Here is a 24,696-nt window from a genome sequence, read left to right on the forward strand (position 1 = left end):
TGTAAACTTTACAGAACCTGATTTTAACTATGGTATTTGTTCTGAACAAATCCTCAGTTGATCATAACATATGGTACTAATTTAAGCACTTTTTTCTAATTAATAATAGAAATACTGTACATCCAAGCATGAACATAAACATAAGGAAATCTCTTTTCAAATCCACTGCATCCTAAATGCATTCAATGTAAAATAAACATTTTATATTGTAAATGCTTAGTCTCGTCTTACGTGGGATAGTTTTCAAGGAGGTACAGTTTTGTCTAGTTGATGTTCCATACCTCTTTGCATGAAGGTAATATCAGTGACATACGCAATGTCAAGTTGATTAGGACGTTAATTGTATAACCAATTTAAATGAACACACTTTCCTTCCAAATGGAAGTCAGACACATTACTCAACTTATATGACCATTCTCTCTTACTGCATCCTAAGTGTAAATCTTTAAAAAAGAGATGTCGTTATCTTGGACTTGGGTGGGATACAATTATTTTCTCCTTGGAGATATATTTAAAACATGTAAATACAATAAAAACCTTTTGTATTTATATATACACACATGAGCACAAAATGCAACTGGAAGCTAATCGAGTGAGGTGCTCGTGTGAGTAAGAGGTCAGAGCAGTGACTTAAACCTGGGTTCAAATTCGGACAGCCACCAATGATTAAACTGGGTTCTAACATACGGTGAGTATATAATCGTGTCAGCCCAGTTCACCCATTACTGCATTAAAACATCCATAAAGTTTTGGGTATAACTTGTCTCAATTTTAGGTCTGAGATTGTTTTAAATTTCGATTTAAAGCTTTCGTGACTGCAGGGATTCATATTCTTGGTTCTTTCGATAAAGTCACGTAGAAGGGAAATAAAATAAAAAGGAAACGTCGTGATCATTTTTATGCTTATTTTTATTATTTCCCTTCTACGTGACTTTACCGAAAGAACCAAGAATATTGTTTTAAATGTTAACTGAACTTTCCCACAGTTATCTTCAGCGGTCACACAGGAAGGTCCTGTTCTCAGATATATTTGTTTGAAGGCATCACAGACATGTTTCTGTAACATCTTCTAACCCGAGGGTGATGCAGAAACAGGGCCACCGACTGCCGGGGCAAGTGTTGTTAGCGAGTAGCGCCGAGGGGGGTGGGTGGCCAGCAACACGCCTGCCCGGCCGCCTTTGTCTCCCGAGTGGCGATGTTTACACACCGCACCAGGTACTCATTTGAGGCTGAGTTGACCTAGGGGAGGCCCATGACCGGTTCAGATAATCGTCGTCGGTGTTGGCCGTGAGCTGGAATCCAAATCTGGTCGGCGGGGTAAGGAGCGCGAAGCGTAGCGCCAACCACGACACGACCGATGCTTGGGCAGGGCGGTTGCCACCCGTCCCGGGCTGGTTGCCACCAGTCCCGGGCTGATTGCCACCTGTCCCGCGCTGGTTGCCACCCGTCCCGGGCTGGTTGCCACCCGTCCCAGGCTAGTTGCCACTTATCCCGGGCTGGTTGCCACCCATCCCGGGCTGGTTGCCACCCGTCCTGGGCTGGCTGCCACCCATCCCGGGCTGATTGCCACCCGTCCCGGGCTAGTTGCCACCAGTCCCCGGCTGGTTGCCACCTGTCCCGCGCTGGTTGCCACCCGTCCCGGGCTGCTTGCCACCCGTTCCGGGCTGGTTGCCACTTATCCCGGGCTGGTTGCCACCCATCCCGGGCTGGTTGTCACTTATCCCGGGCTGGTTGCCACCCGTCCCGGGCTGGTTGCCACCAGTCCCGGGCTGGTTGCCACCCGTCCCGCGCTGGTTGCCACCCGTCCCGCGCTGGTTGCCACCCGTCCCGGGCTGGTTTCCACTTATCCCGGGCTGGTTGCCACCCGTCCCGGGCTGGTTGCCACCAGTCCTGGGCTGGTTGCCACCCGTCCAGGGCTGGTTGCCACTTATCCCGGGCTGGTTGCCACCAGTCCCGGGCTGGTTGCCACCCGTCCCGGGCTTGTTGCCACCCGTCCCGGGCTGGTTGACACTTATCCCGGGCTGGTTGCCACCCGTCCCGGGCTGGTTGCCACCAGTCCCGGGCTGGTTGCCACCCGTCCCGGGCTGGTTGCCACCAGTCCCGGGCTGGTTGCCACCCGTCCCGGACTGGTTGCCACCAGTCCCGTGCTGGTTGCCACCCGTCCCGGGCTGGTTGCCACTTATCCCGGGCTGGTTGCCACCCGTCCCAGGCTGGTTGCCACCAGTCCCGGGCTGGTTGTCACCAGTCCCGGGCTGGTTGGCACCCGTCCCGGGCTGGTTGCCACCCGTCCCGGGCTGGTTGCCACTTATCCCGGGCTGGTTGCCACCCGTCGCGGGGTGGTTGCCACCCGTCCCGGGTAGATTGCCAACTGTCCCGGGCTGGCCCGAAGAGTCTGTGCACTGGTGTGTGTTCAGTGGCCGAAATAGATTCGTACATAAGTCTGGACGTTGTTGCCTTGAACGGTGTTGCAGTTTACCGCACAGTTTTGATAAACTCAGGGTGTTATTTTATATTTGTGTGTTATTAAAAAAAAGGATGGTCGATTGAGTGGCAGGCAAAGTGTGAACCAGCCCAGGGGACCGTCCTCTGCGCAGATTATTTTTTGCGTGGCCTTCATCCAGCAGTGGATAGATCACGATTGAAGATGATGATGGTTGATGCTGATGGTCGTGGTGTTACATCTCCCCCATGACAATGGCGACTTTCGCTTACGTCACCGTCCCCTCCGCACGGCCACATCGATTTCGAATCGATGTTACGTTGGAATCGCCCCGCCCCCCGTGCGCCAACACTCGTCGATCCGCGCGCGGTTATTTAGCGGCGAGCGCGAATCGATTTCTCATTCTCCTCTGCCGCCATTTCGTCTCCTCCGCTCCTCGCTACCACCACGACGACGACGATGTCGACCACCTACTACGACGGGCACGCGTCCAAGCGCCTGAGAACCGATGCCGAAGGCAACGACATCCAGGCGGGCGTGATGGTGAGCGTTGGGATTGACGACTTGACGATGTTATAACGAGAAGCCGTTTCTTTCTTCCCCCCGCGTTGTGAGGCCTGGGCGCGAGGCTTCCCTCAGGCGAGGCGGCCATTGTGTGCACTTAGTGGCCGCCGACCTCCCCCCCCCCTCCGTCTTTATTGGTGATTTTTAACTTGATGGTTTAACTTGATGGTTTAACGTTGTTTAGCGACATCGCGGCGTTATAACTCGCAGATTCCAGTGCCGAGTTGTGTAAAAATATATTGCGAAGAGCCTGTTGGGGTTGTACCACGCGGCCATGCGTCCCTCGGCTCTTTGCGACACGTCGCCTGCTCACATTTAGTAAAACGCGTTTTGGTAAACAAAGATTAATGTTCATTAACTTTTGGCTGTTTCCAGTGTAGTTTAAGACGGCGTTTTCTCTTATAAGGGTGGGTATTCTCTGTGCACTGCACGTTAAAATACTAATTAAATTAAAATACCGAGATGTTAAATACCCCGTGTAATGGCGTCGTGGGTAGCGCGCGGCGTTTTCGCGAGAGACAAAAACCCCCCAATGATTGAAAACTTTGCGGAATAATAAAACATGTACAGGGTCTACAAAAGCGCACCTGGCCGTGGAGATGCGAGTTCCAGAGTTTATAACTCCAGGGCCGTTTAGATTTAAAGTTAAACTTGCGAACGTTCTTAGCGATTACTGAAATGATGTCACCGAGCAGTGGCCATTTTTGCCAAACGGATGCATATTTAAAAGCCCTTTAATCCAAGTATCTGCTCCGATCTCACTTGCCGCTGATGTTAGCCGTGGCCCGCAATCGCCCGGTTCATAGTGGAACGCGCGTTAAAAGCACTGCACCACTTAGCCATGTCCGTCTTCTCGGTATAGGAGAAAACAACAGCTTTGCAAAATGGACGTATTGAGTGCTTCCTTGTCGACGTGTACAGGACACGTTTGAGGACCCACACAAGCCTCCACCGTCGGCTGTGGTTCACGTACGGGGACTCTCGGACGCAGCCCTCGAGTCGGACCTCGTGGAGGCCGTGCAGCACTTCGGCCCAATCAGGTAACCAGTCGGCGGCAGTTGCCCGCATGGGGGAGGAAGCTGTATTATTATTTTTCGATTTAAAGCTTTCGTGATTGCAGGGATTAATCTTCTTGGTTCTTTCGGTAAAGTCACGTAGAAGGGAAATAATAAAAATAAAACATAATAAAATACAATTCTCACGACGTTTCGGCCACAACACAAGCAGCCGTCCTCAGGTGAAGAACAGGGCCGTTTTGTTGACGCTGTCTTTCCGACAGACCTGTTCTTCACCTGAGGACGGCTGCTTGCGTTGTGACCGAAACGTCGTGAGAATTGTATTTTATGAAAATGTTTAATTATTTTATTATTTCCCTTCTACGTGACTTTACCGAAAGAACCAAGAAGCTGTATTATTGTTTGCGGACGTGGAGTGAACGTAGACCTTGGAAATTCGAGTAATAGCGATTTTCGGTTTGATAGCTCAATAATTGCATAACACGAAAATACTCGGTGGTTCTTAAGCATGGGGTGGGAGATGCCCTTTCTGGGGGTGCAAGACGTGGCAGATTTTTTTTACAAGGTAAATCATCGAAACCCATTAAGCACGGGCACATAAGTACAACTACTTTGTTTCATCAAACCTATATATGTATTAGCATTGTACGTTTTTAAACGATTGAGAACCAAAGGGGTGCAAGGCTGCAGTTTAAGCTCAGGAACCACTTCTCTAAATAAAAGCCGTGACCACGTGGTGGTGAACGAGAGGGCGGTAGCGTTGCTGTCGTCACTGCATAATCGGCGATGCCCGTGCGTGGCTTGTTCGGGGCTTTCCAGCCTTAAGTAACCAACCAAAAAACTTTGTTTTTCAATTTCCCCAAGTCACGAATTCTCTCAGAATTAAAGTGCTACTGCTGCTTTTGTTGTGCATCTGACAAAAAGCAGCACACATTCCACTGATTAGTAACCATGTAAAAAATAATCTTTTGTATTCAAATGGTGCACACATACCTTGTTTATGTATGTTTGAAAAGGCTTCGTTTATCAGTTGATACATCGACAGAAGAGGACTACATTACCGTCAAGATGTATTTTAAATCAAATTATATTGTTACAGTACATTCAATTCTAATGCACTACACTGCCAAACTGAAATGGGATGTGACATCTACCTCATCCAACCAATCTCTACTCAGTTGTATGCGTTGAAACATTTTTCGAGATCAAATAAGGTGACTTATAGCAGACCAACCTTCACTTTCCCCATTTTTTAGGCCATAATTAAACAATGAACATGGCTAATTTGTTTAAAATTAACAATAATAGTCACGTGTTTTAAAGTCAGCCATACTTTGAATAACCCACTCTTTGAATCACCCCCTGCGTATAGTTACGTGGTGATGATGCCCAAGAAGCGGCAGGCGCTGGTGGAGTTTGAAGACCTGGAGAGCTCCCGCAGCTGCGTCAACTACTCGTCCACGGGCTCCATCTACGTGTGCGGGCAGCCGGCCTATTTTAACTTCTCCACCAGTCAGAAGATTTCGCGCCCTGGCGGCCCGGAGGATAACCGCAACAGCAACCACATCCTGCTCTTCACCATCCTCAACCCCATCTACCCCATCACCACGGTGGGCATAATTACACTTATAGCAGCTGGATATTAACGTGAATAATTTGTCGGGTGTGCCACACGTGTTAATTTATACGAGTGAAATTGTCTGTTTTGGATTACATGAATGGCTTTGCTAAGGAAATTACATTGATCCTGTTTGCTTTAAAGTCTACCAATGGCATTGAATACATTTTTTAAAAATACAATTATATTATAGACCTAATGTTGATTTTGGAAAGCATTGTCCTGTATGGCTCGATCTTAAAAATTCACTTAAAAAAGCTTTTCAAATTTACTTGCAAATATATGCAAAATCACCTCGCTGTGTTTATGGTTATCCAGTCTAAATGTGTGCTCCATGTGGTCTTTTGCAGGATGTGCTTTACACCATTTGCAACCCATGTGGGCCTGTGCAGCGCATTGTGATCTTCAGGAAGAATGGCCTGCAGGCCATGGTGGAATATCCTTTTAACGAGATGCATAACTGTAACAATGACATGTCCACTATGTATTTTACGTATTATTTTGGATATGCTAAATGTATTGTTTTTAAAATTAAATAGTTTTCCTTAATTCTTGGCCACGTTTGATTCGGTTCAAAGCGCCCAGAGAGCGAAGTCGTCTCTGAATGGAGCGGACATCTATTCTGGCTGCTGTACTCTTAAAGTGGAGTATGCAAAGGCAAGTACAACCGATACTTTGTACATTCACAAATGTGTGCACTACACCTGGGTTTTTCACCCACAGACCAAAGATGAATTTAATATTTTGAATTGACCACTTGGTGAGCAATAATGCTGAATACACATACATGCCAATTCATTGCTAGATAAGGGCTTCCGCACTCGATGCCTGCTGTGGGGTTATTTGACTTGTGTGAAGGGTAAAGGTGTGGAGCATATGTGGCAACATAGAAATACAATGCACCCAATGGATTTTACTGCATCGCTCTTTGCTGCCCACCACACAGCCCCACAACCTACAACAAACCATTATTCATGATGGTCATCCTTTCTATTGTCTAAAGTCAAACTTTTCTCAATTGATATTACCGTGAGGGTGGTTCTCATCTGAGCCAGTACCCTTAACCAGTAATGGAAATTTGCATCCAGTGGAAGAGTAGAGTTGGTTTTTAATTCAGTTTTATTTGGTGATCTGTGATTAACATTCAGAATACATAATTTTCATAACGAGGTTTTGCACTTCAACATTTGAAGGTATACGATCAAGGCTAATGCTTTACAGTACATGAGGAACACCACAAATAAATAATACTGAGTTGGGCAGAGCATGCCAAACATATTTGCAAGTAAATAAGTTTGGAATTTAAATAGGCCACTGAGGGAAGTGATTTTATCTGCAAACATGAAGGGAGCTTTTTCCAATAAAGGGGATAATCAACACATGATCTTAAAAAAACTGGTGGCAGATGATGACTGCTTAATATTTATGCTCGTATATTTTAATGGTTTTATAGTTTCTATTTTTCCGAGCATTTATGCCCTATATGTTGGTCATGAATAATGGTTTTTCCCCCTGCTGTGTCCTCTTTACAGCCGACCCGTCTGAATGTGTTTAAAAATGATTCTGAGACCTGGGACTACACCAACCCTGGCCTCAAGCAAGGTAAGACCATAGCTAGATTGATCATATCAGTGCTGCAGTCTCTCGACATCTGTGAGCCCTCGGTGTGGGGTGACGTTTTTTGAACGCAAGGGTGTGCACGGCGTGATGAAACAAGTATTGACTTTCTAGACACAGCCAGCTTTGCTGTGTTATACTTGAAGATCCGTGCCAAGTAGGGGAAGTATGGAGCGTTCTTGAGAGGATAATGTAGCGTCTGCACTTGAGATTTTGGTGCAAAAAAATGGCACACCTGCACACACTTGGCACATTGGTGTACAGTTTACAATCTACAGTACTTGGTCGCTGTCACAGGAAGTTACTTGAAGCGCCACTCCCTCTTTTGTATAAAACATGCAAACACTGCAATTGTGTGAGCTGGTCAAGGTATTTTCGTTTATACCTATGCAACATATAACTAAATCTTAGTTTTTTAGCCCATGCTAAGCTTGCATAGTTTACTCTGGGCAGATTGGTTTTAAACTCCTGCTCGTGTACTTTTTTTTTAGAGCTTTTTCTTCACAACAATTTGGCAATTTAAGTGGATCTTGTGAAAAACAGGATTCACAAGGCATATGGCTGGAGTGTTCAATAATCCATTGGATTATTTTTTTACATTTAAAGCTGGTGCCCTGGTGCTAGAATTGGTCCCCCCAGCGCATGCAATAGACATTGCCATTAAGTTGATGGCATTTTAGACTTTGATCAGCTTTGAAGATTTTCCCAGCGTAAAGTGCATATGGCCCATAAATGGCACTCGTTTGGTCTGGGTGTGGCAAGGCTGGGCATTTTTATATATACGGCGTTACCAAGGTGTCTGTTGATCAGAAGTAGATGCCAACTTTCACTGGCATATTTGAGGTGGACATTGAACGTTGCGTAGACCACGTTTTTATATTTTGTGGTTGCGAAACCTTGACTACATTTTGTGCTCGTGGTGTCTGGTACCAAGTGGAGAAGCTTAGAGGATGTCAGAAAAGCGATATTTACGATTGAAAATATCACTTATAAAAAGTAACCCTTTCAATTTGGTACACTTGAACCTGAATAGGAAAATGGTATTCTTGTCCTGAGTACATTGTGTACACACAGATATTAGTTTCTGAAAAGGTAAGTCTTGCCACTTTATCAAGGGAGCTTTAGGGACATGGTGGTTTTGTTTTATCATCAAATTTTTGTAAGTGCTTCGAAGAGTGTTTTCGTCACTCCAACATCAACACGACAAGGAGCATCTGCGAGCATTGCCGCACACAGAAGCACACGCACGGAGGCAATTTGCAAGCAACATACAAGCAATCAAGCACCCAGCAGCAACAGCATCAACATGAACAGCAACAACAAGAACAGCGACATCAGCACTTGGAGGCACACGCACCGGGGACCAAGCAACCAACACGCTGCTGTCACGCATGCCCAACCTGCGCCCACGCCTGCAGCGCCACGTCACGGAACACGCGGTGCAGCACACGACCCTGCAGCACACTGCATCCGCTGCACTGCAACCACCACGGACGCTTGGCAGAGGCCATTCGATACCTGCATCCAGCCGCAGACACCGGGGGACACACGGTGCTACAGACCAGGAAACCAGCACTGCCATGAAGAAGCCAGGAACACTTTAAGAAAAAGGACAACAAAACCCCGCATTCACCATGAATGGACTTGGAAATAAGCGGAACGGAATGTGTGCCGATGCATTTGGGGCTTAAAATTGCTTAGTTGGAGAATTTACCTTAATACTCGTATGTTTAAACTTTTGGGACGTACTCTTTGGTTCTTTAGGTAAAGTCACGTAGGTATAAAATTTTGGGACATCTTGCTCAAGTTTTGTTTGCGACAAGGCTTTTACTTTGCAGATGCCAGAAACAATGCATTTTACATTGGTTTATAAGCGGTGATCTTTTTAATTTTAAAGGTTTATAAGGCCCTGTTGCCCACGAGTGTCCAATTTTAAGCCCCAAACCAAAAGGGTCGCCGGAGAGTGAGGTATGGTGGCACGGACAACGCGGGGTGCATTTGTAACGAGTGTGGCTGCTGTGACGCAGGAAAGAAGGCACCAGCCTTTCTGTTGCATCCTCTTGCGATGGGTTATAAGCTGACGCCCAACTCTGAGCAACTTTTTGTTCCTGTCGAAGCGTAGACTGGGTAAGAACAAGCAAGCATTGCAGGTGGCAACCACGAACACTTGCTGACGCCGCATCTCGGAACAATTTGTTGTGCATCTGTACACCTCCAATAAATTATATTTTTTCTTCTTGCAATGAGCATTTTTTTATGCACTGTATTTTGTATGGTTCTTGTTATTAATGTTGTGCCATGTGAAATCTGCATTTTAATATACTTCCGATTGTTTTATCAACAGACGCAGCACCCCCCTTATGGAGTGTGCCCAGAATTTCTTAATGTATTGGTAATATGACTGTTCTGGGTGCAGAATGAATATTTGGATTATGATATTTTGTGCAGCAATGAGCGCTTATGTTTCCTCTGGGTAGATTTGGTGATCGTTTGTGCGTTTAGGTTTTGACATTTTTTTTTGTTTTCAGCGGAAAATGCAATGATGCCAGCGAAGCAAACGGCTCTCCTTGGCGACCATCCCAAAGCAAACGCTTACGGTGGTGGTGGCGAATATGGAGGTAATCCCCTTGTTGCAAATGTTATCATTTTGGTTTCTTTCAATTTGCTGTCGGATTGAAAACCTGCCTGTTGAGAACATTTCTTATTTGGAATTGGTATTAAGGTGTATCCTAAAAACCTTTTTGTGATTAACAATCGCAACATATGCTTGTGTTTTAAGAGAAGATATTGCCAACAGTTATCACATGTATTGGGTATAAAAAATATATATGCTGAATAAGAGCTCTAGCTTGGTGGGCCTCAACCTAAAATAATAAATAGTTTAGTCTATTCCCTGGGCCTTTGAGTCTTCTGGACAAATGTTTTCCGGTGTCTCCAAGAAGCAAGGAGTTAGAGTGGTTAATCCTGGGTTACTTGATCTAATTGGAAAGGGCACAAACGTGTGTAGATGATGGCTGTGGTAAATCTGGTTTTCAGACAAGTTTATAGTTTCAGCTGTTCACAACATGTTTCCCCCTCTTATGTTTGCGTGACAGGCTACCAGCAGCCGCCACCACCGGGTGTCAGCTACGGCAACGGATCTGGCGGCGGCCGTATGGGCATGGGTGGGGGAGGAATGGGTGGGGGAGGAATGGGAGGGGGAGGAATGGGCGGTGGAGGAGGAATGGGTGGTGGGGGAGGAATGGGCATGGGAGGAGGAATGGGCATGGGCAACCAGGGTGGGCCTCAGGGCCCCCAGGGCCAGCACATGCAGATGCAGGCCATGATGAACCAGCAGGCCGGCAACAAGGTCCTCATGGTGTACGGCTTCGATGCCGAGCGCATCAACTGCGACCGCGTGTTTAACATCCTCTGCCTCTTCGGCAACGTCGAGAAGGTGCGTTCGCTGGATGTTGTGCACCTGCTTTGAAATTAGTCCCGTTTTTTCCAAAGAGTGAATCGTGGTGCAGTGCTTATAAATGTGTTGCACTTATCGTGTTATATAAAGTGGGAGATTCACATGACTAAATTTGTTAACCGGTTGACAACATACACATTTGCTTTTTTTACAAAAATGGACTCTATGCTAAGTGTCTTTTGTGCATGTTTTATAATGGTTCTTCGGCCAACACTTCGCGTTTTAACAATGCATTACAACCAACTTCTAGATTTTCGTACAAGCTGCACGATGCTGAACTGTGTTACGGGTTGTATTCTTGTAGGTTAAGTTCCTGAAGAGCAAGCCGGGAGCCGCCATGGTCGAGATGGGAGATCCGTATGCTGTGGACAGGGCGGTTTCTCACCTCAACATGTCTCAGATCTTCGGAAAGAAAATCAACCTCTGGTGAGCCTTTTTGTTACGTGTTAAATTGGTAAATTTAACTCGTAATCCTGTTAATGTAATTGGATACTGCTTTCTCTTTAGAGAAGACACTTAACAAATATTTAGTGCAATCGACTAATTTTAGAATGGTGAAAAAGAGAACTGATAAATACCGTCACTAAACACTTGTCACACAGGTCATGAGGACCAATGACTTGCTGTCCCAGAGCCTTTATTCAAAGTGAAATTTGAACATGATTAAAAAAAAGTGTATTTGCCTATTCCCCTCTTCCACCCTCGTCTCGGCAGTGTGTCGAAGCAGCAGTCGATTGTGCCGGGCCAGGCGTACGAGCTGCCGGACGGCACCAACAGCTACAAGGACTTCACAGGCTCTCGCAACAACCGCTTCGCCAATGCCGAGAAGGCAGCCAAGAACCGCATCCAGCAGCCCACCACGGTGCTGCACTTCTTCAACGCGCCCATGGACATCACGGCTGAGATATTCATGCAGGTTCGTGCCACCGCCCTTCAGCCTGCCAGCAGCTCAAAAGGAGTGCATTCGGTTCTGTTAAGTTTTCCCAGATTAAGTTTATAAATATTTAAGTCCAAAGTTAGTGTGTGAAACAAGTATTGATTTTGTGGTGACTGCCATGGTCCCTATGATGGGCAAAATGTAAAATGGTGTAATGTAGTTTCCTTTCAGCAGTTGAAACATAAAATGTATAAATAATGTAGTTGATGTTCCAAAGGGACTCTTTTTTTACAGACGAGACGAACGCCTCGCATGAATTTGTCCTGTTTAATACATTACTATTCATTCGCATTCAAAAGGTTTACATTTCAGTCTTTGAACATTGTTTCTGCAAATGGTTGCATTCCCCCTGATTCTATGCTTGGTGTTAACAATAATCTGAGCACTTTGAAAGACTGCTCCAAGCTGGTGAATGTAATCTTAAAAATGGACAATGGGATTTGTGCCTGCAATTAAAATAACATCTCCCAAGTGCTTTACCAGTGCATCTTAACTGTTACCAACTATAACGTGAATGCTGCCCGTTCTGTCTTTGCAGCTGTGTGATGAACTGTCGATTGCGAGGCCCCTTTCTTTCAAAGCCTTTTCTGGAAAAAGTAAGTCCCGCAAAGTATATTTGTTTTTTATATGACATGTCATGGCACAAAATAAATCGAACGTGTACTGTATTCTCCATACAATCGTCACTTGTATTACAGCACGACACCAGATTATCTGCAATGTGTGATATGAGTCGATGCTAAAGAAACCTTGTGAGAAATTCTCTCCCAAGAGCAATCCTTGGTATTCGCTCGCGCCCAAGCTGACTGGTGCCTTCCTGCTGTGCAATTCACCCACGACTGACACCACCCTTAAACATGGCAAAAGGGTGTTGCGTTTTATGACCCAAGTGACTACATGAGTGATGGTCTATCCATGTGTCCAGGCGATAAAAGCATGTCCGGCCTGATGGAGTGGGAGAACAAAAACGATGCCATGGAGGCTCTGGCATGCATTAACCATCATTCCCTGAAGAACGCAAGTAAGTTGTGAGATGTAGACATTTGTTTGGTGTGATTAACATTTCAGTGGTGCTGCATTATCGGCAAATATTTGGCCATATGCTCTGTTGAGCACCTAATGTTAAGCTTTGGGTGTGCTTGTTACCATAGCACAATCTGTACACTGGGTGCATAGCAGCCTTGGGTGAAATTGCAGAAAGTCAAAGCAGTTTTAGATTGTTGTATTATATTAACAGGTTGTTATTTATGGTCTTTTGGAATTCGTTTTTTTTGTGCATGTACAGAATGGAATTGAAAATTGACATAGAAAGCACTTGCACTTGTCAACTAAATGTTATCTTAGCTCCCTGAACAGTTTGTCAACATTGACAAAGGCCTTCCTAAGAATCGTTTAATTGTTTTACGTTTTTGTGCTCCAGTGAAAACGTAATGTGGATGCCTTGTTTTTGTCTTCTCAGATGGACCATACCCCTACACCCTCAAACTGTGCTTCTCCACTGCCCAGCATTCATAGAAGACAACTCAACATGTTCATGCTGTATTGAACATTGGTGTCATCATTATTGTCACTTTGTATAATTTGTTAATGTCCATCACTCTTAAAAGTTAACCGTGATAGATTGAAAGTGCAAATTTACTCATTTACATTTTAGTTGTCATTTTTGGAGGATGAATGCAGATTTTTATACTGACTGCACCGAAAGGTTTAAAAGGTTGCAGTAAAACATGCATTTGCTGTCTGGAAATGAAGAATGTTGAAATAAAAATAATAAAAACGTTTTTTTATGATTTATCTCCTTAACCTGCCGAGTTTGTCTATAGTGTGCATTGCTATTTTGTCCATGAGCCCAGACCAGATTTCACTTGGCAGTACTCGGGTGCCATAACTTTAGCGGCTCCAATTGTGGCCAAAAACAGTTGTGTGATGATCATTTACAATTCGAGTGTTATCAACTTGCTCATAGCCAAAGTTTTGCTCCCACGAGTATTACTCTCTGCTGTCGCCCATGCACTAATATTGCCCATTTAATTTCATAATGGGGAGCTCTGAAATAAATGCCAAAGACCTTTTGGGGCTCGTAAAAATACGTCAACTCATTTAAAATCCCATTGAAAACATGGGTTGCCATTTTGTACAGTACATGTCTTTAGCAGGTAGTACACTTGAAAACATAAACCCCAAGAGAAAATAGAACGGTGTTTGGAAAAAAAAGCATGGAGAGAGATGCATGTTTAAAATCGAACTGAAATAGATTGAACATGAGCTTGAATACATTAAGGAAGTGGGCATAGGACACCACAATGGCCTATGTTTGAAATGGCCAAAGGAGAAGGCCTCCGTAAATGACCAAAGATCCGAGGATCGCTCGTGCGTTCGCTAGATGGATTGCGGGATATGGTGATATCCTGGGGAATGTCAAAACCTGCTTTAAAATGGGTTTGGGGCAAGATTTAGATTTGGTTACATTCTCAATTTCATTCTGATTATGTTATCCGTGTCGGGTCATGAGCCAATCGAATTCAGAACTCGCAAAACGACATTGCACTGCAAGAGGTTCATGGCAGGACAGCGGCACATTTTGAAATTTAAGTGACCTACACACCAGGTGGCAGTATTTTGCCACCTGCTTTGCTACGGATACATATTTCCCTCCTGAAGCGTTGATCTCAAAGCTGAAATATAATTGAATGCAAACCCAACTTAATGTTTGAGCAGTCATTTGTGACCAGGCTGAGATCCTCAACTCTACTTAAAATCTCCCAATATTTAAGTACATGTCAGCAATGACAGAGCACCTCCGTTGCATCTGGAGCGGTTTAACAAACTGATAAACGTGAAAGTCAATCGAATCCTCTGGTGGAAAGTGACTCCCCTTTGCTGACCTCCAGCCGGCGTCGCTTGGAAACCAGGTCTTCATTCCATCTCGCTTGAGCGTCTCACAAAGCTGCACACTGCCACAAAAAGCGCTGTGCTCTGTTGGTTTTAACTCGGGCCCCGCTTCCATTCTCCTACCCTCCCATTTTTCCAGCCACGTGTTTGTGAAGACCACCAATGTGGAACTCCGTGCGTGGGGTGGGGGGTAGTGCTTAATTGAGCGCGCCTGTACTTTGACAGATTACATTCCCTTCAATGTTTAAACCCACCTTACATTTTTCCAGGGCAAGGCTGCTCCTTAAACATTTCATACAGTATAACAAATCTCACTCAACCTGTATTAATGAACAGTGTTGTACTTTGTGGCCTTCACCGATGCCCGTGGACGGCACTCCTTCGGATCTATAAAGTGTAGACCTCGTGGTGCTCGAGAATGGATGTTGGCTTGGAGAGAGTACCTGGCTCACAAGATGGACCCAGGAGGGTTGACGTTCAGCCGCAGCCCACCGTGCTGCTGTCGCCCGCATCGCTGAGACCCCCTGGCCAGGCTCCGGCTCACGGTGCTCCACCGCACCGCACCACCTCGCTGTTGCTGCTGCTGCCACCCGCTTTGGTGCTGCTGGCTGAGCGACCGGCGTCCGGCCCGGTGGGTCGGGGTCCCACCGCTGCTGCCGCACAGGACCCTGCGACCGCCACGCCAGCTGGTAACCCACAACCCGGAGTCCTTCTCATCGGCGGCGGCGGTGGCGGTGCTGGTGGAATGAAGGCAGCCATCCCTGCCATGAGCGTGCCGCTCGCGATTCTGTGCCTGCTGCTGAACATTATCCTCCCAGGATCGGGTATTTGCATCTCCGTCAACTTCGCGTACACGGCGTGCACAGGGCGTGGGACGTGACGGCACGGCTGTATTACACCTGCAGACTTTTATACAACTTGAAGTCATGCAGGAATTTGTCAGTTGTCTATTCACATTTCAGTGAATTAAGCTAGATGTAAACATGAACATGGGTTTAGCCCTGTGCAATGTTGGACTCCCTGTATATTGTTCTTTTAGCGAGGTGGTAAAGTTTAGAGATGACATGGACGACACAGTCGTCAATTTCGTGGTAATACGATTCCCATTGCCAGAGAGTGGTCCATGTTCAATGTTTTTTAGGAACCTGAATGGCAGAAGGAATCCTCAAAAAGTAATTTCTCCAATGTTTTTTTTACTCGCTAAATTTACATTGAACTGCTTCACATATTCACGGTGATGTCGTGAACATTTATAAGATGGCTGAAGCCCTCGTGTTCCTTGCGAATATCTCACCACAACCAGGCCACGCAGGATCCAGAGAATACCAGATGATTTCGCTCAGTTCAGTAAGACTGCTGTTACATTGCAGATATCGCACCCTCCGATTTTAATCTGTTGGGTCGTTTGAAGAATTTTTTTTTATTTTACCAGGTAAGGCCCACTGAGCTATATTGCTCTTTTTTTCAAAAGCGATCTGGCCACAAATTATTATTCGCCCAATAAAGTGGCTTATCATGTGAAAATGTATAGCAGCCAAATACTGGAAACGCATGTTTCTAAATATGGAGGGAAAAACTGGAGCACCCAGATAAAGATCCGCACGACCACGGGGAGAACATTTAAACTCCAAATATTCAGGCGCCAGGCGATATGGAACCCACGACCTCCTGCATACCAGGCGAAGGAGTTGACATCTCGCCACTGCGGTGCCCCATGGCTCCTTGAGAGTTGTAACATTTTGCTGATGAAACCGATGCAATTGAAAATGCGTACGAATTAATATATTGTCTTAAAAAGCAGGTAATTGGATGTTTCCGTAAAATATATTAAATAGGCATTGCAACAATTTGATTAATTGTCATGAATCAGTCGTAATTCGATTCAAGGATCAATGGCTTTTCGTTTTGTTTGTATTTTTTCCAATGTTTTCTCATTCGTGCAGCTTTATCTCCTCCAGTAAGCCTCGATGTAATTTGTACACATTGTAAATAATAGATTCCTACACGTGATTTTATACCAGCACTAGAATCAATATTAATTGATGTATTATTAAATCACTAGTGTTCAGTACACGTACACATTTTGCATCGTCAGTAAATGAATGACGTCGGCGTTTCACTGATACTGTCAGGGGTAAACCCGCAGTGTACAAAACAAGGTGACTTACACAACGCACGCTTGTCTAACCACAATGTCCCCGTGTCGTGCTGGGTGGTGCAGGCACCGTGCTCTCAGCCATCAGCCTCTGCGGCGGTGGCAGCGACGCCGCGTCCCTCGCCTGCCTCAATCTGTGGGTGGGCGTCTCGCAGCTGCTGACCGTCACCTTCCTGCTTGTGGGCTGGCTCTGGAGTGTCACCTGGGGGGTGGCCATGGTGGTCCTGGCAGGTGACTGGAGCCTGAGTCGCACGGCAGAGGTTGTGGCCTCGTCTCTCAAAGCAGCTCATGACTTTGACAATTGGCTTCTTAGTTTCGAACTCGGGTGAGCCGTCTTGTGAATACAATGAGCAGTGGGACTGGAATGTGTCAGAGTTAACTGAATTAGCTCTTAGCCCTGGCATAATAACACGATTGCCGCCCCATTCAAAGTGGAAAGAATGAGTGTCGTTGTGTCAAGGAGTCGCTTGTTTCTCGTTGCAGCCGAGCGTCGACGCAAACGCTTGGAAAGCAAGCCGACGGCTGGGCCCAGCCTCAGTCGCCCCTCTCCACCCCGCATCGTCACCTTGGTGTGAGACGACTTCACCCCCCACGCGTGAAGACGTCGCCTCGAACCCAGGAGACATCATTCATCTCCGAGATGACAAAATCCTGGAAATAGGTCCATGGAATGAGATACACGAGATGACGTCGTGAGCTCCCCGGGGCAAGAGGACACCGCCTTCGAATGAGCTGATGAGATGATTGCGCAATGAGAATACATCAGTGGTATCACTCGTCTGTAACCAAATCACCGTGAAAGTGGCTGACATCATTAGAACTCAGAAGAAAGAGTTGAGTTTGGTTCATACTTGGATGAGAGACTACCTGGGAATACCAGGTTGGCTTGGGCTCCAAGATTGTCGGGATATGTATGGCAGACCACCATTGCCTTCTCAGATACAGTTTTTCTGTGCAGATCTTTAAGCTTTACCCACTTAGATGCCTGGGGTTTCCCTGCGTTCTCCCAGATGACAAAACACACGTACGTGGAACTGGCCAAACATCCCAATGCATGATTTTCATGAAAAAGTCTTGAGACATCGGATTTCTTGAGTCCGCCAACGAGCATTAATCGTTGTTAATTCTCATTAGCTTTGCACTGGTTTCGCTGTCAATTGGCAATATAATGCCCCCTGCTGGGCACTCTCATAGGACCCTTATTTTAACTTGAGAAGTGTGTGTGTCCTCACCATCACCACTGTATGCGACATTACTCCAATATATGTGAAGTGGTGTATTCATGAGTTCCATATGCCTTTTTAATTTGCATTCATTCGACACATATTCTTCTTTTGAAATGGTAAGATTGTACGTACAACGTTACTCGAGGTTGATTGAAGCTGATCAACTTCTGGGCAGCACTGCAATTTTTGGGGGCCCACATTTGAATATTTTGGGTATCAGATTTTTTAAAAGTTCTAAGGCTCCAATATGATTCATAATTGGTTTATTTTGGGTTAAGTCATCGCGTAAAAATGTGAGTCGTCTGTTGAGGCTCACGGCACCGGTCCGCTGAAGCAGTGACAAATGTGGCATTTTTTATTCACGTGGCAATTTTATGAATTGGCTGTGTCGAGTGGAAGATGGTTTACGACGCACATTTTTACACGATGACCTAATCCAAAATAAACCAATTATGAATCATAATATTGGTCGTGAAAGAAAGCCTCCCTATATAATTAAGCTTAACTATATTTGTGCCAATATAACAATATTTAGCCTCTCACCCTTCTAGAGCATCATTCTAATTTACTTCTGTCACTGAGGCATGATTAAACATAAATAACATGCAGCCTTTTGTCAAACCAATTATGGATGAAGGCCTCCTCATGTTGTTTTAAGTATTGGAGGTTGACCATATTTCACGTTAGACAGTGCGGGTTCGTAAAAGGGCTGCCCAGGACATGATCAGACATGACAATATAGGACCACAGAGCTTGGGAAATGTTGACGCCTTTCCCGTGCATGCTTGTGAAAAAACTGTTACAATTTCTACCACTTTTAATATGCATTAATGACGCTTTATAAAACTAAAACATTATTACAATTATCACTTACCACTGATGCTATGTTAGCCATGGATGGGAATCAAGCCCAGATAAACGGGTTAATGTAGCAGTGCACTAATCACTGTGCCGCTATTAGCCCCAGAACACGATTGTCCATGTGTATGAGATGTATCGGTCACAATACGTGCCAACTACTGTACTATAATTACAGTACTTAAAACATTACAAATAATTATCTTAAATGAGCTTCAGAATTGTGCTTGTGTGTTTGTTAAATGGAAGGTGTTTACTCTGTTATGGCATTGACATGCAAACTGCAGCATAATACTGGTTCTCTTTCATCAGAGGATGGAAAGTACATCCTGTACTATTACTCAGTAAGCACAATTTACTTTCACAGGGCTTGCATGATAGCTTCATGCTTCAGGGCTCAACTCAAAATAAACTACATATCACTCAGCGAGTTACATTCTTGATGTGCACTCCTGTACACACACCAACCCATACACCTTAAATTGCTATGTTGGTGTGGCTTGCTTTTTGTACAATTTGACTTTCGGGTTCATATTTAAGAATCATTGTAATTTACAAGATGCAGATGAAATGACTGTAGCTGATTGGCATAATTAATTAACACATTGCTGTATAAGTGATACATCTGCTGAAAAACAACAGAAGTCATTGCCTATTAGAAGCATTTACAAGCCCATCCCAGCATTGCAGAATCACATTACAATGAGCTGCACGCGAATTTTGCACTTATCATATATTGTAGCAGAGATGAATTCACTTGACATGAATTCTTAAGCCATTTTTGTCTTGGGTGTGGTGACAGTGGTATGAAACCAACATTTAGTTTTACTGCGCTGTTTGTTTTGGCCACAGGAAAACACCCAATATGTGCATGCACATTGTCGATGGCGAATTGGTTACACAACAGACAATGGTGACCCCAAGAAATGTAATCGAACAATAGAAAGACAATTGTACATGGTCAAGTACGGGATGGCAAGGTGGTGGGCAAATGTTGACGGGTGGCAGTGGCCCACGGGGTCCTGAGAGGTGAGGAACCATAGATCTAACTCTATATAGAGATATATATATAGATAGATCTAACTCTATATAGAGATATATCTATCTATATAGAGATAGATCTATCTCTATATAGATAGATTTATCTCACGCTGGTAAGTAAAGTATTTACATTCTCACAAGCTAATCTGAGTTGTGTTCCTTCTGATCTGGGTTTGACATTATGATGATGTCAGCTGCTTCCAAATGTTTCCAGTTTGCACTGAGGCGTGACATTTTGTCAAATTCATCCACAGTAATTCTAGATTTGAAGCTTTCGTGACTGCAAAGATTCATACTCTTAGGTTTTTTCGGTAAAGTCACGTAGGTAATTTGCTAAGTTGTAGTTGGCTAAGTTATTTTGGGTTTTAACTTTCATTTGAAGTTACAGTATTCAGAATGCATCGCCCTATTAAATATTTACGCATTTTCACACAAAATCATGTAATTGCACACATGACATGGCCAGCATTAATGTACCGTTACGATTATTATGGTTTAATATTCAAAGGCACCTTTTTGATGTTTCCTTAGGGTTATGATGAAGGATCTTTAGTTGTCTTAGGATTTAGTTAAATGCCCTGTGGTCAGGCAAACTCAGGTACTGTTTGCCTTAGGTACCTTAAGTAATCTTATTATATATATTCAAAGGCACCTTAATTGATTGATAATGAGTCAAACTAAGGCACGTTGATGATTCAGAGTCAAACGGTAATTCCTTTAATTCAGACGAACCAGTGTAGAAGTGTTTAGAGCAGCGTTGTGTAAATCTACATTTCCTTGGCAATCTGACCAAAAAGCTATAGATGTAGGCATGGTTATTGCTAAAGCGCGACTAAAGTTTCGTCAGTCATTGTTTAATGGGTCTTGTGGTGTTCGTAAAACCACGTCAAGTGTGACCACGTCAAGTGTGACCGTACGGACGTAACAGGAGCACGAAGCCGAACGCCTCCCGCAATTTGTTATTTTCCAAAACTCCCGCCAAAAAGCAACGGCGCGCGGTGACGTCACCCAACGTGCCGGACCCGCGGCCACGCTCGCGCGAGATGACGCAATCGCGTCGGGCCGCGCGACGTCATCGCGCACGACGCGTTGGCGTCATCGCGCACGACGCGGTGGCGTCACGCGCACTGTCGGACGAGCAGCAGCAGGAGGAGGAACAGCGGCGCGATGGCGGAGGCGCCGAGCGTGAGGCACCGTAAACACGCGTCCGAGAGCTCGGGTAAGGACGCGCGCGGAGCCGCCCGCGCTCGCTCCCTCGCACCGCCGCCCTCCCCTCGCTCGGGCGCTCGCGGACGGATTTGGGTGTTGCTGCTGGGCTTGTCGGCCCGCGCTGCGGGGGCGAGGGGGGGGAGCGTGCGGTGCCGGCCCTCGGTCTTTCGTGGAGGTGGTGGGGGGCCTAGGGTGGAGCTGGGCGCGCTGGGGTGGAGGTGGAGGCCCTAGGGTGGAGGTCGAGGCCCTGGGGTGGAGCTGGGCATCCTGAGGTGGAGGCCCTGGGATGGATGTAGAGGCCCTGGGGTTGAGGTAAGGCCCTGAGGTGGAGGTGGGGATCCTGGGTTGGACGTGAGGGCTGGGACCCTGGGGTGGAGGTGGGGGGCCCTGGGGTGGAGGTGGGGGGGGCCCTGGGGTGGAGGTGGGGGGGGCCCTGGGGTGGAGGTGGGGTACCCTGGGGTGGAGGTGGTGTGATCCTGGGGTGGAGGTGGGGGGCCTTGGGGTGGAGGTGGGGGGCCCTGGGGTGGAGGTTGGGGACCCTGGGGTGGAGGTGGGGGACCCTGGGGTGGAGGTGGTGTGACCCTGGGGTGGAGGTGGGGTGACCCTGGGGTGGAGGTGGGGGACCCTGGGGTGGAGGTGGGGTGACCCTGGGGTGGAGGTGGGGGACCCTGGGGTGGAGGTGGGGGACCCTGGGGTGGAGGTGGGGGGCGCGCTGGAGTGGAGGTGGGGGGCCCTGGGGTGGAGGTGGGGGGCGCGCTGGGGTGGAGGTGGGGGGCCCTGGGGTGGAGGTGGGGAGCCCTGGGGTGGAGGTGGGGGGCCCTGGGGTGGAGGTGGGGGGCCCTGGGGTGGAGGTGGGGGGCCCTGAGGTGGAGGTAGGGGGCCCTGGGGTGGAGGTGGGGGACCCTGGGGTGGAGGTGGGGGCCCCTGGGGTGGAGGTGGGTGACCCTGGGGTGGAGGTGGGGGACCCTGGGGTGGAGGTGGGGGGCCCTGGGGTGGAGGTGGGGGGCCCTGGGGTGGAGGTGGGGGGCCCTGGGGTGGAGGTGGGGGGCCCTGGGGTGGAGGTGGGGGGCCCTGGGGTGGAGGTGGGGGGCCCTGGGGTGGAGGTGGGGGACCCTGGGGTGGAGGTGGGGGGCGCGCTGGAGTGGAGGTGGGGGGCCCTGGGGTGGAGGTGGGGGGCGCGCTGGGGTGGAGGTGGGGGGCCCTGGGGTGGAGGTGGGGAGCCCTGGGGTGGAGGTGGGGGGCCCTGGGGTGGAGGTGGGGGGCCCTGGGGTGGAGGTGGGGGGCCCTGGGGTGGAGGTGGGGGGCCCTGAGGTGGAGGTAGGGGGCCCTGGGGTGGAGGTGGGGGACCCTGGGGTGGAGGTGGGGGCCCCTGGGGTGGAGGTGGGTGACCCTGGGGTGGAGGTGGGGGACCCTGGGGTGGAGGTGGGGGACCCTGGGGTGGAGGTGGGGGACCCTGGGGTGGAGGTGGGGGGCCCTGGGGTGGAGGTCCCCAGACTCGGGCACTGCACGGTGTTTATTGTTGTACAGTAACTGTAAACTCCGGTCGATTCGGTTCTCATTTGCCTGATCGCCATTGACACACACGCAGACGTGTATTGTCTCCCTGATTTCAGCCTCATTAATTACAGAATGCTCCTATTCATGTATACACGTTCAGAGAGCAAGTCTCTCTTCTATAATGAGCCCCGCGCTAAAAATTGTCTACATGGCTAAGGGTATATTTGAGAGATTGACAGTCAAGGCAAGTGTACCGACAGTAGGACCATTGTTGCTTGGCGAAAACCACACTCTGATCTCTTTTTGCATGTACATAATGCTTACTGTACTTTGTGGAATGTCGGTTGTCAAAGCCGTATTGTTTAGTGAAAAATGTAGATGATTTAACCATGGTCAAGTGACATGCAGTGAGTGTACTAACATGCTTAGCACCAGTCATAAAGTGCTGTTAGATGTACTGTGCTTTAATGAATTATCCCGCGTGTATATACCTGCGGCGTCCTGCACCTGGCAGAGGAACGGAATTAACCCAATGCTTCAATAAGCACATGCAGAGAGTCCGTACTCTACGGGAGCTTTGCCTTTTAACGCCGCCACCACCACCACCACCCATCCTGTAGATCCACGTCTTCGGGATTACGTCGTCGAGGTCAATGCCCCACGCATCTACCACTCATATTAGGTAAAAGAGGAGCATTTCAAGATGCAACGTGGCTTGTTTAATACCTAACATGGGAGAGAGAGAGAGGGGGGGGCAGCTTTAATAAAAAAAATCACATAATAATTCAAAGACTGGCCTTATATAGTGGCGTGCGTGGTATGCGGCCGGCACGAGCGAGCGACGTTGTGACTTGTAAGGCAATCGCCGATTGCCCGCGCTTGGCGGACTCCGTTGGTAACAACATTCTTTTGATAAACGAAGCAAGCTGCTGCAATAGCAGAGGCGAGTTGGCTGCCCATGTGTGTGTGTCCCGTCGTGTTGCTGCTGCTTAGAATGCTGTGGCTTGCGGGCAAACGAGAAGGAAGGGGGACAATCATCATCACCTCTGGACATGGCCACTTAAAATCCTGCGCTTCGGCCTTCTTTTACACGGTCCGCGTTTGCCGGCAGCACTGCTGATCGAGTTTAAATGTAATTTGTACGGTAACTGGTTACGTACATTGTAGGTACCACTTTAATAGATTAATTGCTTCTGATGCAGTGAACAACAACAACAACATCACAACAATCATTTCCGGGCGTAATGGTGTAATTGGAGAAATGAGTCCTTGGCGTGGTTACTGTACGTTACGTGGATCTCTTTGTAAAATACTTTTCGTCCGAGGGGTATATGGAGATACAATTAGACATGCCGGGACTGGTTTTAATTTTATAATGAGGAGTGTTCAGTGAAACCGCATACACCAAAGATGTTTCTACAGTGCTCCAGCCTGATTTTAGTAAATGAATGAACTTACAATGGTGCAATGTTTCCTCTTACTGGGTAGCTGCCAGTACACAACAACGGGGGGCGTCTGTTCTTTGATGACATTTGAGATGTCTTGAACAATGATTTTCATACGCGGTGATTTTTTTCACTTGTCTAAGCTAATGTTTGTGACGTAACATTAATTTCCGAATTGAATTTCAATAGCACTCAGAATGTTAGTGTTATGTTTCTCCGTTCACCCTAGTTGAGTGTTAGGTGTGGCATGTTTTAGATTTATGAAATGAGATAAACATGAGACCACAATTGACTCAGTAGTGAGTCAATTGCCAAGCGGTCAACAGTTCAGTTCCCTCACCCGCTTGGTGATTTACATGAAGTTTTACCATCGTGTGACGTCTGCCCTAGAGAGATGAACACCCTCCCCCCCACATGGGGTGCAGAGGCCTTCATCCAGCAGTGGATTGCCAAAGTGGTTTAACTCAATTGGTCAAAACTGCCAATTGGAAGTACAGTATTAAGTTGCATATGTTTATTGTCAATGTCCAGTCACCAAAGCCCTATCATTGCATTTTGTTTGTCACTTAAGGCTCTATATATTCCCACGTTGAGGATTACACATTTGAGTAAATTATTGTGCAGTGAATGTCTTGGCAGAGCATGTAACTAGGTACACCGCCTAGCGTGTATAAGAGGCTATTGGAGCGACTAATGAAGCAGTTCTGTGACGTCGTCTTCCGTG

The 24,696-nt window shown here is 47.0% G+C and overlaps 3 protein-coding genes across 4 annotated transcripts in view; all 3 read left to right on the top strand.

The window, feature by feature from the left end:
• Window positions 1-2,850: 2,850 nt before the first annotated feature.
• On the top strand, window positions 2,851-13,430 carry LOC144720112 (heterogeneous nuclear ribonucleoprotein L-like). The gene is made up of 13 exons (XM_078596601.1): window positions 2,851-2,983; window positions 3,926-4,044; window positions 5,393-5,630; window positions 5,989-6,074; window positions 6,199-6,295; window positions 7,171-7,240; window positions 9,784-9,873; window positions 10,351-10,691; window positions 11,017-11,138; window positions 11,427-11,628; window positions 12,188-12,245; window positions 12,575-12,670; window positions 13,109-13,430. The coding sequence occupies exons 1-13, from the start codon at window positions 2,900-2,902 to the stop codon at window positions 13,162-13,164; spliced, it is 1,659 nt and encodes a 552-aa protein (XP_078452727.1). The 5' UTR covers window positions 2,851-2,899; the 3' UTR covers window positions 13,165-13,430.
• Window positions 13,431-13,814: 384 nt separating this feature from the next.
• Window positions 13,815-19,791, top strand: LOC144720114 (uncharacterized). Its single transcript, XM_078596606.1, has 3 exons — window positions 13,815-15,365; window positions 16,763-16,927; window positions 17,180-19,791. The coding sequence occupies exons 1-3, from the start codon at window positions 14,960-14,962 to the stop codon at window positions 17,269-17,271; spliced, it is 663 nt and encodes a 220-aa protein (XP_078452732.1). The 5' UTR covers window positions 13,815-14,959; the 3' UTR covers window positions 17,272-19,791.
• A 1,115-nt stretch (window positions 19,792-20,906) lies between these two features.
• LOC144720116 (atlastin-1-like) overlaps window positions 20,907-24,696 on the top strand; it is a 41,323-nt gene continuing 37,533 nt past the window's right edge. Inside the window, exon 1 of one of the 2 annotated variants that reach the window (XM_078596609.1) lies at window positions 20,907-21,040. In XM_078596609.1, coding sequence (XP_078452735.1) covers window positions 20,989-21,040 — 52 coding nt within the window. In that variant the 5' untranslated portion in view covers window positions 20,907-20,988. The remainder of the gene's footprint in view (window positions 21,041-24,696) is intronic. The other variant, XM_078596608.1, reaches the window with a different exon arrangement.

The sequence above is a fragment of the Lampetra planeri genome, chromosome 7 (assembly GCF_965212315.1).
Source record: "Lampetra planeri chromosome 7, kcLamPlan1.2.h2, whole genome shotgun sequence".
NCBI lineage: Eukaryota > Metazoa > Chordata > Hyperoartia > Petromyzontiformes > Petromyzontidae > Lampetra > Lampetra planeri.

Excerpts from the sequence above, each read along its gene's own strand:
- LOC144720112 (XM_078596601.1), top strand. The coding sequence starts at position 2,900 with ATGTCGACCACCTACTACGACGGGCACGCGTCCAAGCGCCTGAGAACC. Across the intron at positions 2,984-3,925 it reads ACATCCAGGCGGGCGTGATG|GACACGTTTGAGGACCCACA; the intron begins GTGAGCGTTGGG and ends CGACGTGTACAG. Across the intron at positions 11,139-11,426 it reads GGAAAGAAAATCAACCTCTG|TGTGTCGAAGCAGCAGTCGA; the intron begins GTGAGCCTTTTT and ends TCGTCTCGGCAG.
- LOC144720114 (XM_078596606.1), top strand. The coding sequence starts at position 14,960 with ATGGATGTTGGCTTGGAGAGAGTACCTGGCTCACAAGATGGACCCAGG. Across the intron at positions 15,366-16,762 it reads CATTATCCTCCCAGGATCGG|GCACCGTGCTCTCAGCCATC; the intron begins GTATTTGCATCT and ends TGGGTGGTGCAG. Across the intron at positions 16,928-17,179 it reads GGCCATGGTGGTCCTGGCAG|CCGAGCGTCGACGCAAACGC; the intron begins GTGACTGGAGCC and ends TTCTCGTTGCAG.